Genomic DNA, 15,513 nt, shown 5'->3' with positions numbered 1-15,513 from the left:
CATTTCAGACACCTGGTAAAACGGCCAAACCTGACGCGCCAGATGGTTTGTCACACAGAAGCCGTCATAGGAGACGGGTTGGAAAAGGGCGGGCACTTTCAAAAAAATATCTGGCAGGTGATTGAATGAACAATCTGTCTATCAAACTCTTGCCTAAGCCACTCAGGAAAAGTGTGAAGACATCTTTTCCATTGAGAAATGCCTTTGGTGCTGTTCTTTGCTCTTGTTTCAATAATGAAATGCTTTTCAGTTGTGATTTAACTGATGCTAATGTAACATCATCATCTAGCTGCCAGTAGCTCTTAACTGGATACAAACACTTTACTTGAAGCCTGACAGATTTGTGTAATCTCCTGATCCTGTGATTCTTGCGTGATCTTTTGATATTGCAAGAATCCAGGTGTTGCTCAAGGTAAAAAAAAAAAACTGTCAAGACCACATTACAGTTGATGTTCATCTGGCCATTAAACAGATGCACCTTGGTCACAAAACTGAAAGTACAGCTGAAGTCATAAACCAAATCAACCTAAGTGGTGGCACTACAAAGCAAAAATGTCAACTTGCTGGTGACATTTTTGCTTTGTGGCTGGCGCCACAGGAAAAATTAGGGGACCAACAAAGTCAGTAAGCTTCATCTTCTGGGGACCATAAATGTCCGTCCAAAATTTCATGGTAATTCATGCAGTAGTTTTTGAGATATTTCATTTTGGACTAAATTGTGGAACGAGCAACCTACAGGCTGACAGAACGGCACGATCAACCCCAGAGCCATGCAGCTAGCATGGCAAAAAAATCTTCTTCTGTCAATTCTGCATTTTTGCCCTTCATGTCTAACGCATGTAAAGCTAGAAAGTAACAAAAACAGCCTAAAAAAGTACTGGAATCTGGGCAACCCGGTTTTCAATACCTGGATCGAGTAAACACACTTTGAATTACATTTGATTATTTTGCCCCGCAGCTGTTTGTTCTGGTAAGAAAAAATGCAAAGACCATTGATTACACTTGGCTAATGAGGGTTTTAAATGTTCAGATTAACACTGTTTTCAGTTTACCACAGAGGTTAATGTGAAGATGTAGTTGATTACACACTACTGTGACATTTGTTTTCCACTTACATTAACCACTAACTGTAGCTATTTAACCAATGTCTCAATTTAGAACCAAGCCCATCTTCAGTTAGTAAGCTCATTTAATGGCAAACATATACATTTAATATTTAACGATACTTGTCAAAACATATATTTGTATAAACTCTAAATGCTGACAGCTGCAAAACTGAAGCTACTAACATGACTGCTTCTGCAGGTATTGATCTACACAAGTATGTGGGGTTTGCAGGGAAATATGAGGGCTGTCTTACCTGGTTTGGTGACCGAAACTCTTGGTTATTGTCATTCAGGTACATGTTGTCACCATCAAACTGTGGACGGAAACAAAAAGGAGAAATAAACATAGTATTCAAGCAGAGAGTTGAAGAAAAAAAAATTGGGGGCTGTGGTGGAAAAGAGAAAAGCTCTTTATGGGTGGCCTGAAGTGTGAGACTAATGACTTTGTCACTTTGGTTAAACCTCGTGGTGGCATAGCAGTGTGGGTAATTACTGCTCGTCAGCAGGCCGGTAATTAGGCTACATGAGCACAGTGACGGGAGATGGGCTTTTCCCTGTGGGCTCTGCTGTGTGTCTGAGAGAGAATGAGTGTGAATGAAACTGTGAGCACATACAGTTGTAAAGGGTGTGTGTGTGCGTGTGTTTGTGTGTGTGTGCAGTGGGGGCATGCTGTCTCGTCAGGATTGAGCTAATAAGGCATTGAAAGATCACTCGCTGCAGGTGCCAAAACACAGTTTGACACGACAAATAGCCCTTGACCCCCAAGGGTGCTGTGAAACGCAACCAGGTCACCAGTTGAGCGCTACATGCAACATGCTAGCTCTGATATCTAGTGTCGGTAAGCTAAAGGCCTGAAGAATTCCCCACTGAAATCAGCTTTGAGTGGGATATAAATGAAGAAGAAAAAACGACACAGATTCTGTTTTTAGCAACAGAGAAAATGAGATTCTGCCCCACAAAAGGCTCAGTAACTGAACCTGTGCGGTGTCAAGGTGACTGAGAAACTGCTACCATGTTAAGAAGAGCGTTATTGTGAAATGCCCTTGGCTTTCAAAGACATCAAGCTTTGTCATACCACACTTACAGCAAATGGAATAAACCTTGACTGGACTGGATAATAACGTTCAAGAACACAAACACACACAGAAACCCAATGTGTCAAATAGAGACTCATTTTGTTTGTTGACTGAGGTCATTCTTTGTGATACCAATGCACAGAACACATGGGAAAAGACAGCAGAGACAACATGATCAAACTAGACAGCATTCCATGTCAAATTCCTCAGATGTGAAGATACAGGGGGCCCTTTTCTTTGGGGTGGTCTGCTTTGTGCCTATGGAGAAAGCGACCGAAGACTTGAAAGATAAACACACACTAGATATGAGTGAACACAAATGGATCATGAGATATACCTGCTCAAAACAATAACTAGGTAGACTAATGGACGGAAATGGGCAGAATTCCTGGGGGTGAAATCTAATATCTACACTGTTAGACAGGAAAAAGTCGAAGTAGCTAAATGAGCATGAGAGTGGTGAGAAAGAGAAATTACTGTACATTATTGCAGGAGAAGGGCCGGGGGAATGAGTGCTTGCCTCAGGGCAATGGTTGGTTAATGATGCATATCATGGAAGCCGTTGTGAGGATTCACTCAGTTATTCTAATGATTACATTTACATTTGACCACATACACAAACATGAAACTTAGACACTGCGTTTAAACCTCATTCACACCTCACATGATTAAACCAAAAGGAAAAAACTACATGTTTATTTCAAGTGAATCTGAATGTTGGGTAATTGTTCAGCATTACCCGCTGGAGCTACAGATGCTAATTTACTTGGTAAAGTCTGTCACCTGACTTAAGTGACAGGAGCTCACTGACAGGGCCAAAGTTAAGTCGACCTCGTTGACATATCTGCGATAAACTCTTCGCTCCTCACATGAAAGCCTCTTGCCCCCGCCTAACTGAACAATTTCATTCCATTGAAATCCACTTTGTTATCACTGGTGACATGAAGCCATTTAGGCAGCTTCTTTAGGAAGATTCTCTCATCCGAAAAGAGAGTCACTGGATAACATTTTTTAACCCGGAAAAGCTGCCAGATCTTGTATTTTAGCTTATTTTGCAAACTGAATTCTTTGACGCAAAGCCTTCTTGCCATTTTTTTTCCATCTCTAACAGAAGCAATGAAGTTAGGCAATGCTCATTTCCACCAATTACATCTGCAATGTAGTATTCCACAAAAAGGCCAAATACAGCCTTGAAAGGTCAGCCATTTTGTGCTTCAACATGGCTGCCCATATATTGCAAATGTAAAGCTGTTTCCCCCTGCTCTTCTCTCGAAAGCACTCCTTTGCACTGCCTCCCTCTCCCACTTAAAATGCCAATTTATCCTCGGCTCAATGCTATCAGCTCAGCCATTACTCCACGTTTACTGCATCTTCTCTTTCTCTGTTGTTCCCTTTCTCTCTCATTTTCTCTCTCTTACTCTTTTCTCTTACTCTCTCCATCTTACTCTTTCCACTCCCCTTCATGTGCCCATTGTCCCCACCTCTCTCCACGTTATAACCTCCCTCTACTTCTGCATCTCCCTCCCTATCCCTTTTTACCCCTCTTTGCTCTCTTTCTTCAGTGGGCCTTGGCATCTCTTTCTCATCGGCAGTCTAATTGGGCATTCTGCCTGAGACAAGGGCCTCATTAAGCAGTAATTACACACATGTTGTTTTCGGCAAACATCTCTATTTGGATTGCTTTGCATGGTAATTGTTCAGCAGGGACCACTGCTCGCGATGTTTCCCTCCGTGACACACGTGGTGCTGTGAGAGAGGAATAAAAACATGGGGAGGAAGGAAAGGGGGGGTGGGGGGTAGAGGAAAAATAATAATAGCTTGTGGAAGGGAGACAAATTGAGAAATAAAGAATGCATGCATGATAGAGGAGGATGAGAGTCACAGGGAGGCAGAAAAGAGACATACTAAAAGGATAAAGGCAATGCTGAGGCAGTAAATGGAGAAAGACAATGAATAAATGACAGATTCAGTGTGAGAAGAAAATGAGGTGGAGAGCCAAAAAGAGAGAATGAAAAAGATGTAGAGAATGAGTAAATGAGGAAGAAAAGTGAGAAAGTAAAAACAGTGCAAGAGAGAAACAGAGAGACAGAGTGAGTCCCAGAACTAGGTCATGCCTCGCAATCATAGACAAAGCTGAGCGTTTCAAAAATAATGAAGCCACAAGGTGGAAGTAATGCTAACTAGCATATCCAGGGAAAACATGTAATATTTACACAGTGCTAATGGTGGAATACAATGCTGGGATCTTTTCATCTTGGAGTGCACCAGTGAGACAGTTGATGGCAGGATTGGATGCCAAATTACAGACTCCACTGAAGATTGTTGTTGATTGATGGACAATTCAAATAAGCTCCTCATAAAGCCTTCCAGGCAACATCTGTTTGATGAGGGGGTTGGGCGGAGATGAACGGCTTGTGTGCTTGTGTAATGTCACAACTGTCCAGTCATTAGAGAGAAAAATGACCTCACAATGATGAAAAAACCTTCATTTTCATAGAGAGGAAACCAATTATCTAGGAAGCAAAATAAAATAATAATTCCTGTAACTTATTTTGGAATACACAAATGCCACAGTAATCTGTTTTTATGTATATGATAGTATTCATAAAAGGTAAACTACAATTTAGATATATTTAGCGCATGCCTGTTCCGTAGGCACTTATAAGTGGTTGAAAGTACGTAACTAAATTTGCTTAAGTAAAAGTATGAGGTACCGTGAGTATTTCCATTTTATTCTACTTTTTTCATCTTTTCCACTACAGTTACTAGTTACTATATTGCAGATTAAGATTTTAAAAAACATACCACAAGCCCGTAAAATATGATGCGTTGTTAGAGATTAAACCAACCAATTTTATATAAATTTGTCTAAAATCTACTTTGACCAGCTGCAAAATTAAAATCTGAGTTATGATTACATTGTGACTGCAAGTAAGTGAATTATCTTACACAATCCACCAGTGGGCTTTAATACTATTTCATATACTATACTACAGAGATGTAACTGAGTAAAAAAGTGAACTTTAATGCAATCAACACATTTAAGCAGACCATTGCAACATTAGGGTAACAAAAAACATATGGTATCACACAAAAAACAACCACAACAAACTTTTAGAACTTTTAACTGTATAAGAGGGAATCTATAAGCAGAATATGTAATACTTGTGACTTTAAAAGCCTTTGCCAGTTCACCAAGTCTCTAAAAATAATTCTCTCACCGAGCGGAATTAATAAGCCCAGAACAGTACACAGCCATTCTGTGAAGAAAGGGTGTGGTGGTGGTGGGGTGGGGGGACTCATGCAATATGTATGCCTGTTTGAGCACCCTTCTTCATCATCTTCCCCCTCTTCTCTTTATTTCTCTTTTTACATCTCTCTCTCTCTCTCTCTCTCTCTCTCTCTCTCTCTCTCTCTCTTCCTCTGTTCAATTACTGTAAGCAGTAGGAGAGACCTAACTAACCTGAACCTGAGACAATGTGCCACTGAATTTTGATGTTGCCCAACTTGTCACTGCTGGTTCAAAGGCACATGGGAGGATGAGACAGACAAACAGACAGGCAGAGAGACAGACCTGAGCGCGCACACACACATACACACACACACACACACACACACTTAAAAACTGAAGAAGTGTGCAAGCCAAAGAGGCTGAGACATAATGGAATGGATAGCGAAAGAAAAAAAGAAAGAGAAAGAAAGAAAGAAAGAAAAAAGAAAGGAAGAAATGAATAAAGAAAGAAAGAAAGGAATATAAAGAAAGCTATGGTAGATAGATTTCAGAGTTGAATGGCGGGAGGAAAGAGAAAGTGGGAGAGAGGAGAGACTATAGTAACAATTCTGGTGTTGCACCACGCCCCAAGCAAACAATGAACATGGCACACATACACACATACACACACACATGCACACACACACACACACACGCACACACACACACACACACACAAACACACACAAACACACGCACGCACACATACACACACACAAAGCCCATAAAGGCGCAGCCTGTGGCCATGGCGACACATGCTCTGTTGTCGTTAGATAAGGGAAACAGGGCCTCTTCCTGGGTGTGAGTTTGATCCCGCACACACACACACACACACACACACACACACACACACACACACACACACACACACACACACACACACACACACACACACACACACACACACACACACACACACACACACACACACACACACACACACACACACACACACACACACACACACACACACACACACACACACACACACACACACTGCCTGTGCACTCTGCAGCAGCACTGGGGTCAAATCCACCAACGCCAAGCATCTTATGTATCCTCATCTTTATCTGCTGCATAGTTAATTTTCATATGCAAAAACCCAGGCTATGTTTTTTATGTGGACCCCACTGTGTTCTGGTCAGCTGGTCATGATCAGATATGGAGCATACACGGAGCAGCTCCCTGATCTCTCACAGGGATTGGGATTGGAATTCTGTGTGGAATTTCCTGGCTTCATGCCATTCAAGAAAATATTCAGTTAGAGGAAACACAAATAGGCGCGGTGATGTATCTCTTCAAAGGACTATTTCAAAAGTGTTAAAAGTCTATCTGCATTACCTCTCCAGCTGATTCTGTTAAATAAATATTTTTGTTTTATTGTCAGTGATCGGTGCGATCTATCAGCTCACATTTATGATTATGTCTAATGCATTCCACAGTGAAACAATGCAGATAGACACAAACACACAGCGGCTGAAACTTGAAAAAAACCCTAAACTTTTTCACAAAAGACATAATACAAGTTCCAACCGCTTCCGGCTTCACCTATACCTTGTGATGTGTAAAAATAAAAAGGCAGACTGAAGCTCTCATTCATCCACTTTCTGTTGCACTGGAGCAACCACAAAACAGAAGTAACAGTCAACAGCAGAGATGGGAGGAGAGATTGAGGAGAAAGGCGTGTGTGTGTGTGTGTGTGTGTGTGTGTGTGTGTGTGTGTGTGTGTGTGTGTGTGTGTGTGTGTGTGTGTGTGTGTGTGTGTGTGTGTGTGTGTGTGTGTGTGTGTGGGAGGAGAGAGGCCAGGTGGGGTGGTGCTAAATAAGGTTTTGTTTCCACTATGAACTCGGGTTCACTGTGAGTTAAACTAAAAAAATCTAAACGGTGATGGTGACGCTTGATAACGCACACCATGTTAAGAATAATTACAGGCTAATGTGAAATCCCTTTTTTCATTTCATTTTTGACTTAATTATCATCAAAATAATTTCATATAATGATATGTTCCAAATGCAGGCACTCAAGGTAAAACAAAAAAATAAGAAGAAAACAGTAATAATGCAGTCTTCATCTTAGGACAATGTGTGAAACAGAAGCTTTTTTGGGTTTTAATTGAAAGTAACAAATAACTGTTCAAAAAACTTTAATACACTCTAATGCATCGGTAAACAGAAGACAGCTGGCTCATGTTTACCAAGCTGCCAAACTGTGATTCTTTCATGCCAAAAGATAGCGTACCAGGTAAAAAATATCTGTCTCACTGTCTTTAAAGAGACAAATGTATTTTACTTTTAACATTATTTTATTTATTATTTTATTTGATTTTACTTTCTGTGGATTGAGAGCTTTTCATATTTCACTGGAGAACATTTATTTTCTCTGTCTCGACTTTTATCTTGCAGCCTGGTCAGTTGCGTACATGAACTGATGAAGCCTCTTGGATGAGAGGTGACTAATAACTAAGTCCAGTTGCTTTTGACTGAAATTGCTCGGATATCAAGAGTCAAATTTACTTTTGCCCAAAAATCTATCCAGGAGTTAGCAGTTAGCGTATTGCTTATTGGACTCATTGGATAACACATGACTGCACTGCCCCTCAAAAGGTCCAGGTATGTCAACATGTCATCGATACAATCAGTCTGTCTGTGTAGTCACTAGAGCAGAGAGCTGAAGAGGTCATATGTAGATAGATTTCATTGTTCTCAAAGAGGGGAAATACATACTTACATATACACATACATACATACATACAGAGGGGACAAAACTTTTTCTAAATAGGGCCTTTTTCCAGTTAAGTGTCCTGTATCTGTAAGCAGAAGGGAGTAGATTGAAAAGTGTGCCACGTGCAAAGCATGTGCAAAGGTAAAACAGAAAGAAAATGTCAGACCAAAGCCACCCACATAGCCTCCCTCATCCTCCCGCGGTGGCCTTCAACGGCCTGTCTGCTAACCAATGCTGGGAAACACCTTCTTAGCACCCAGCACAGTAACATCGCATGCAATTAGCAACTAGAACCAACAGGTGCAATAGCACTAAACTTAACATAGGTGCTACTAATAGGAAACAGGTTATCTCACCAGTCTACCTGACACTCACATTGTCTGAGGTGAGAATGTGTGCGTGTGTGCATTTGCACGTTTGTGTGTACAATATGTGTGTCCGTACAAGTGCACGTCTCTGTGTGAGTCCATGTCGGTGACGTTTCTCTGGCAGCAGGAAAGGATGCAGAGCACAAGCCACTTTTAACTGACTGGGGTAAACAGTGATGAGAGACGATAAAGGGCAGAGTGAATGTCACATTACCCCAGCCCTTTGCCTCTGCTCACCGCAGCATCAGATAACTGCAGCAGGGGGAAAAAAGGCTGGTTTCCTCTAGCATATAATTGGTTATCTTATTGCAATCTACTGCTCTCTTGCCTCTGCACAGAATGAAGTATGAAAGAGCAAAGGGAGAAGAAGAAGAAGAAAGCCAAAGTTTGACTGTTCTCGCATTGACTAAAATAAATCATTATGAGCACAGGAAACACATCAATCTATGACTATACTGTAAGTGTCTTCTTCCATGTGTTGGATTGGGTCATGCGCCAACATGGCATGGACTTTTCCATGCATGGATTTCTAAACAGTTCTAGAGCATGTAATGCATGCATTAATTATTACACAAAAACAGTTTTACAGCTTACTTACTTACAGGGAAGTGTGTTGTACAATTACCAACAGTATAAGTCCAGTAGATTATCAGTGCAGTTCTAACAAAACATATGAAACTCACAGGAAGTTACATTGCAACATCTAATTCTGATAGGAGGCTTCCTGAAGAAAGATCTGTGTCATGTTTTGGGCACTATTTTTATTTTCTTTGTCAAATAATTCTGTGTTGCAGTCAGTTATTAATCGTTAAATAAAAAAAGCTTTCGGTTTCAGACTTTATTCACTTCTATACACACACAGTGTGACCTGACTGTAACAACTGCAGGGGCGTATTTTGCACCTTTGCATGTTTTCACACATATGTTGCTGCAGTTAAGTAACAAAACTCCTGACATCATCTGTGTATTCCCGTAACTGTGTGTCTATTTTTGAATGCAAATATATGCAATATTTGTGCGGTGGAGAATATAGAATAATGAGTTTTCACCCATGTACATGGAAAATATATACAGTACGTGGAGGTATGTGTTCTTGTAGGGATTCTCATGAGATTAAGTAAATTTGTCTCTCTGTGAGGAGCACTTTGATCACAACTGAGATATCCTCAGTTTAGAGCCTCAAAAATACCACCACGCCGAGGTCAGTAGCTTGAGGTACACCTTTCCAAATCATTTGGCTGACAAACAGAAGAGGTTTCTGAGAACGGGGGGGCTTGGCTATTGTATCTCACCACAGCAGTGGGCAGTCTTTTCCTAGTTGGATTGATGCCTGGAGGGTGGGCAGTGTGGAGCCTAACCCCTCGTTCACCCACACTGTACCGGGCCTGTGGTTAGAGAGAGAGACAGCAGGGAGAAAAAGAGAAGAGACAGAGAAGACAAAAGTGGGGAAGGAAACGAGATTGCGGGGCTTTAGTTTGCGAGATACAAGCAGGGCATTTGTAAAGGAACATGTCAAGCCCCCCCCCTCCCTCCTGTGAACCTTTCCCTCTTACTCCCTTTCTCCTGTTGCTCTGCTCTTCCCCTCATTCTTCCCCTCATGCCCAGCACACGCGTGCAGGGGGAGGAGTAATCACATGAGACTTACACAGTGGCTCTACGCAGCACAGTGCTAGGGGGAGAATGGAGGTTAATGAGCTGACATCCCCTCCACCCCGAACACGCCTCCTCCCCATGCCCACCTCCATACTCTCTTGCACACACTGACAAGCATATATACAAACCCCCCCACAAACCAGTGGGGCTGAACGCTGGCACTCAGCCAAGGATCTGGAGACTTAAGGAGTCATGGAGCAAGGAGTGGATTTACACTGAATGCACATTAATAATTAGTAATCTAATATAACCTTTATTTTAAATATGACCTGCAAACATCAGCTCACATAATCTAAAGCACATCATTTTGAGAACCTCAGACACACAAGTGGCCCAAAGAGGCTAAAATGTTTATTACACACCAGAAAACAAAACGTTTTGAATGGTTGAAAAATGTGTGAGGCAAAAAGTGTGTGTGTGTCTGTGTGTGTCATGCTGTTATCAAAATTATATTCATCCTGAGTACACTAGCATTTTTATAATGAGTCTGACTGAAAATCCCTAATTAGGTTTAAACTGAAGTGTAACTTTTGACCTGCGGGTAGCACTCATCATAAGTGAGGGAGTAACCAAAGCAACTGGGTTTCACTCTCTGGGGACCATGAATGTCAATCCATTCTACATTTCACACTGAACTGAATGGACTTGCAGTCAGTCAGATGGATGGATCACCTAACACAGTCCAACCACAAGAGTCAGCATCTTACCTAACACTATGCAACCATACACAACTGTTGACCTGTTTAGGACAAACAGCCCCCGCGCCCAGACCACAGACTACGGGATAAACACATCATCCTATTATAGTGCACACAGTGCTGTGAGTAACTGATCAGACCCTGAGATGGGCCCCCATTTCTTGGTTGTCACATGGTGGTGTGGGGGCGCATAAGATTTTAAATAAAACCTCAGTGGCCTTCAAGTTGCATCACCGGAAAACCAACGAGAAAAGGTGACAATTTTTTAACAGAGCTGAAGTGCGCACAGAAATAAACAAAAGACAGAGAGAGGGGAGAAAACAGCGGAGGGGCGCTTTAGAAAACCTTTCAGTCGATAAAAACTTAAGACATTTGCATGAGTCTATCTGAGGTTAAATAAACAGATGCATGTGAACTCAACACTTACATGAGGCAAGTTTATTAGTTTGCCAATAACCACCCCACAACTGCTGGTGTTTAATCTATGTTTAATATAAGCCCTGGCTATTCATATAGCTCCATACAGGCCTTCTGCGTGCCTGGTTGACAGCTCCATCACACCCTCCCACCCAGTCTTGAGAGATTGGACAACAATCTAAGCTACATGCTTTTAAAACTAGAGTTGGAGATACATTTATTTTAAATATGTCAATGAAGAAGTATTCTGCTGTGATTTGGTCGTTAAGTAATGATGTAACGGCCTTTCAAAATATTATACTATAAATGAAAAGAAAGTGAAGACCGTGAGGCTGATGTATCTTAAATACTTCAAATCAAACGAGGAAAAAATGTAAAAAGTATGAGAGTAAAATAACATCATTCAGAAAATAACATAACATAAAATGAGCGTGTATCTGTATGTATGTAATATCATAACATTAAAGAAAATTACCAAAAGCAGAAATAGAATTGATAATGGCTCAGTGAAACACTTACACTTACAGAGCTTGAAAACAATGGAAGACGGATAGTTAGTCATTAGCGCCCATTGTAAATCTTTCCAGTGAGTAATTTGTGGGAAAGCTTGTGCATTTTTAATATTCTTAAACTGAAGAGCCCTGAAAACACAAACTCTATAAAATAATAACAGTCATTTCACCTTAGCACAATCCAAGCCTCTCAATTATTTACTGCTAATGAATTGCCTCGGGCAATATTCATCCTAAGTACAATATCAACCATCCCAGAGAGGCTGAATCAGCTCGCTCAAATACTTAAATACATTTACTCAATTATGCTCACTGTCCCTAATATGAAAGAGACAAGGATGTACAAGCTTTTCCTCTCCCGACTGTTTCATACGCTCTGTTTCAGCCTTGATATTTCAAGAACATACTTACATGAACAACAGGTCTTATAATGATTAATTGATAAAATGTTTTCATAGAAAAAGCAATAACACGGTTCTTGACTTGTCTTCTGTTTTTGCATCTGTGGTGTGGGAGGATACAATAAAAGGATGTGTGCTGTTGTTGTGGTGTCTAGCCTCACTAACATAGCAGTACAGCAGGCTTTGCGCTTTGCAGCCGAACATGCCACCTTGAATATCTTGTTGTTGCCACATCGTTGATGAGCCTTCTGGGGGCCTGAGGGAGCGAGAGTGGGGTGTCACACCGCCAGCTCATATAGGCAACCAACAGGTAGGAAAAGGATGGACATAGGTAGTGAAAGTATGTAATGTGACACAATATCAGCGTGGCATAATTCTGTGGAGTAAAGATGCCATGAAACCCACTGTAAGTGCAACCACACAGTCGCATATATATATTTCAAAATTAAGTCTCTGGAAACTGTAGAATAACCTTCAGTATATAAACAAATCAACTCAGTGACTAGAAATAGATTCTGCCATCTGTTGGCCTCATCTATTGGGGACATAATCATAGTGGGGAGAAGTGTGTATCTATGTGTTTGTGTGATTCAGCCACTGCTTATTATGCTCTTATTTAACCCTTCGGAAAGCAAAAGCACAAAATTGTGCTTTGTTAATTAACCTTCTCCCTTCCAAAATAAACCCCCAAACATGTACATTTATCACATGTGAACCATACATAATTTAACTTGTGATGTACATACTCTATCTGCTCTTCAGATATTTCACATGAGAAATACAAAACATCATGTCTAACAGTTTCACTGTTAGAAATATGCTTTTGTGCACGTCACATGTGAAATATAACGTGAAAGTATAAAATACCAGCGTTTTTTTAACAAAACCTTGTTAGATTAAATGAAGATTTTCACATATAAACTACAGAAAAGATACAGTTAAGTGTTGACACAGAGCCTAAATGTAATACAAGTGCTCTAGTCCTGTAATTCTGTGCCTCTTTTATGTGTTTTTATATCCAGCGTGCTTATGCAAGTGTTTTTTAATGCGCATATTTTATTTCAGCTGTCCAGTCAAAGTAACAGACTGAGCATTTGGCTCTATTCTTATTATTGACATTGTTATCACCATTCAATCATCCTACTACTGCGTAACAGAGCAATTCAGGCGGAGCCTTAGTCAATTCCAATGCTATCCAGCTGTAATCATCAGTCAGGCTGTAACTACACCAGAGAGAAATTTAAGTGCAAAGGATCCTGTTCCTAGACAGCTGGTGGTTGTAAATTCCTATCAGGGAATAAAAAAATCAGGGAGGGAGAGAGTTTGAAAGAAAACATATACTATTTTCATTTCAACTGCTTTAGGGATTAAGGCTCAGGGCTCTAGAAAAGAAACTGCATTAAAATAATCCACCATTTGCATGTTTTATCTCACAAAGGAGGCTCACATAGACATAGACACACACACACACACACACACACACACACCAACCCCCACTCTCCCTCCGTCCTCCCTTCTTCTCCTCCGTCCCCTCCCCCATTCTGGGTGAGCACACACACATACAGATACACGCTCATACGCACATCACACATATACACACTGTCATCATTAAACACACACACACACACAAACACACACGTACGCGCGCGCACACACACACACACACCAAGATCAACCTGCTGCCATCTGCTCTATGCGCTCTGTACAGTCTTTGCAGAATACATTATTCACTACAATACATCACATCACATTCCCTCAATGTCACTGCCTTGTGCTGGAGAAGAGTGAGTGAGTGAGAGAGAGAGAGAGAGAGAGAGAGAGAGAGAGAGAGAGAGAGAGAGAGAGAGAGAGAGAGAGAGAGAATGGGTAAAGGGAGGAGTAAAATAGCTATTGTACTCTGAAGAGAGACAGAGAGAGAGAGAGGGGGGGAGAGAGAGAGAGAGAGAGAGAGAGAGAGAGAGAGAGAGAGAGAGAGAGAGAGAGAGAGAGACCGAGAGAGAAGATTTATCCTGTTACATAGTACATTGGTAGGGAAAATTAAAGACAGTTTGATTTGGCTAGTGGAAACAAGGTTGTCAGCAAACCTTGTTCCAGTTACAGCTACCAGGCTAGATTAAAAATCCTGACAAGGAGGTTTGTGTAAGAAAGTGAAGGATAAGAGTGGCTGAGAAAGTGAGAAAAAGAAGGAGAGAGGAAGGGGGAGAGAGAGAGAGAGAGAGAGAGAGAGAGAGAGAGAGAGAGAGAGAGAGAGAGAGAGAGAGAGAGAGAGAGAGAGAGAGAGAGAGAGAGAAAGCTGGCAGAACTGGGAGGAGAACATACAATGTAACTTCTTGTCATACAGAAATGCATGCTTCTTTCCAGGATCTTCTTGTTTATTTATTAAGCGTTCTAAGTTTTTTTCAAGCATTAGAGGATAAGGCTCATTTTGCTTGATATTTTTCAAAGAGAAGACCAAAACCAACTATATGGTAGTTAATCTCTCAATACTTTCCAACATCCCTATCTTGTCTTTAAATTAAGTTTTTTTTCTCTAAAAAATCTGCTCGTAAATATTTTATATGAACAACGGACGAAAAGAGACAGAAACCTGAATGATGATGATCTATTTAGCATTTTATCACCTTTAGTATATTGTTTTTGCTTTTATAGGCCCCCTCTGAACCCCCCCCCCCCCCCCCCTACTTCTTTGCGCATTTGTTCAGATCAAACCCAATTTTCATTTTGCCCTCAACCACACATCTGTTGTGGACATCTTGCACATATGCAGTGCTGTCGCTGTGACAAAATCTGGCCGACATATAAACACCTTAAATACTCAAAACTGCCTTTGTGGTAGTTCCCCCTCTACAGTAGGTGTCTCCAGGACCATATTTTTTCATGTGGTCACACACACTCACAAGGTGAAAACAATAGGTGCTGTTGTGCTACTTCAGCCAAAACCTTTCAGTTGTTAATGTAGTACTGAATACCACTACTTTTGTTTATTGCATCATTGTATGTATTGTTTAATTTATTCTGTATATATATATGCTTCAATTAACAGAATTTAAATAAATACTACAAACATACATACGAAATAAAACATTTTTTTTACATGTTCGTAAAGCCTGAACGTGTGTGTGTGTGTTTGTGTCACACCATTGTGCGGTGGCAGAGCAGGGAGTGAACAGCTGGCAGGCTCACACTTGACTACGTATTGACCTGCTTTGCATTCACCTGTTATTCAGCCGAACTTAATGTTTCCACTTGGCTCCGCTGCAGCTGAGCTGCAATTAACCTCGCTGTGAGAG

At 41.0% G+C, this 15,513-nt stretch overlaps 1 protein-coding gene across 2 annotated transcripts in view; it reads right to left on the bottom strand.

Moving 5' to 3' along the window:
* LOC310951440 (TOX high mobility group box family member 2-like) overlaps positions 1 to 15,513 on the bottom strand; it is an 81,780-nt gene that overhangs the window by 40,383 nt on the left and 25,884 nt on the right. Inside the window, exons 2-3 of one of the 2 annotated variants that reach the window (XM_083919654.1) lie at positions 9,835 to 9,927; positions 1,361 to 1,420 (exon numbers count right to left, since the gene is read on the bottom strand). In XM_083919654.1, the coding sequence (XP_083775780.1) occupies positions 1,361 to 1,420; positions 9,835 to 9,927 (153 nt within the window). The remainder of the gene's footprint in view (positions 1 to 1,360; positions 1,421 to 9,834; positions 9,928 to 15,513) is intronic. The other variant, XM_083919655.1, reaches the window with a different exon arrangement.

The sequence above is a fragment of the Echiichthys vipera genome, assembly GCF_963691815.1.
Source record: "Echiichthys vipera genome assembly, chromosome: 9".
Classification (NCBI taxonomy): domain Eukaryota; kingdom Metazoa; phylum Chordata; class Actinopteri; order Perciformes; family Trachinidae; genus Echiichthys; species Echiichthys vipera.
This window is presented reverse-complemented; position numbering and strand designations above follow the sequence as displayed.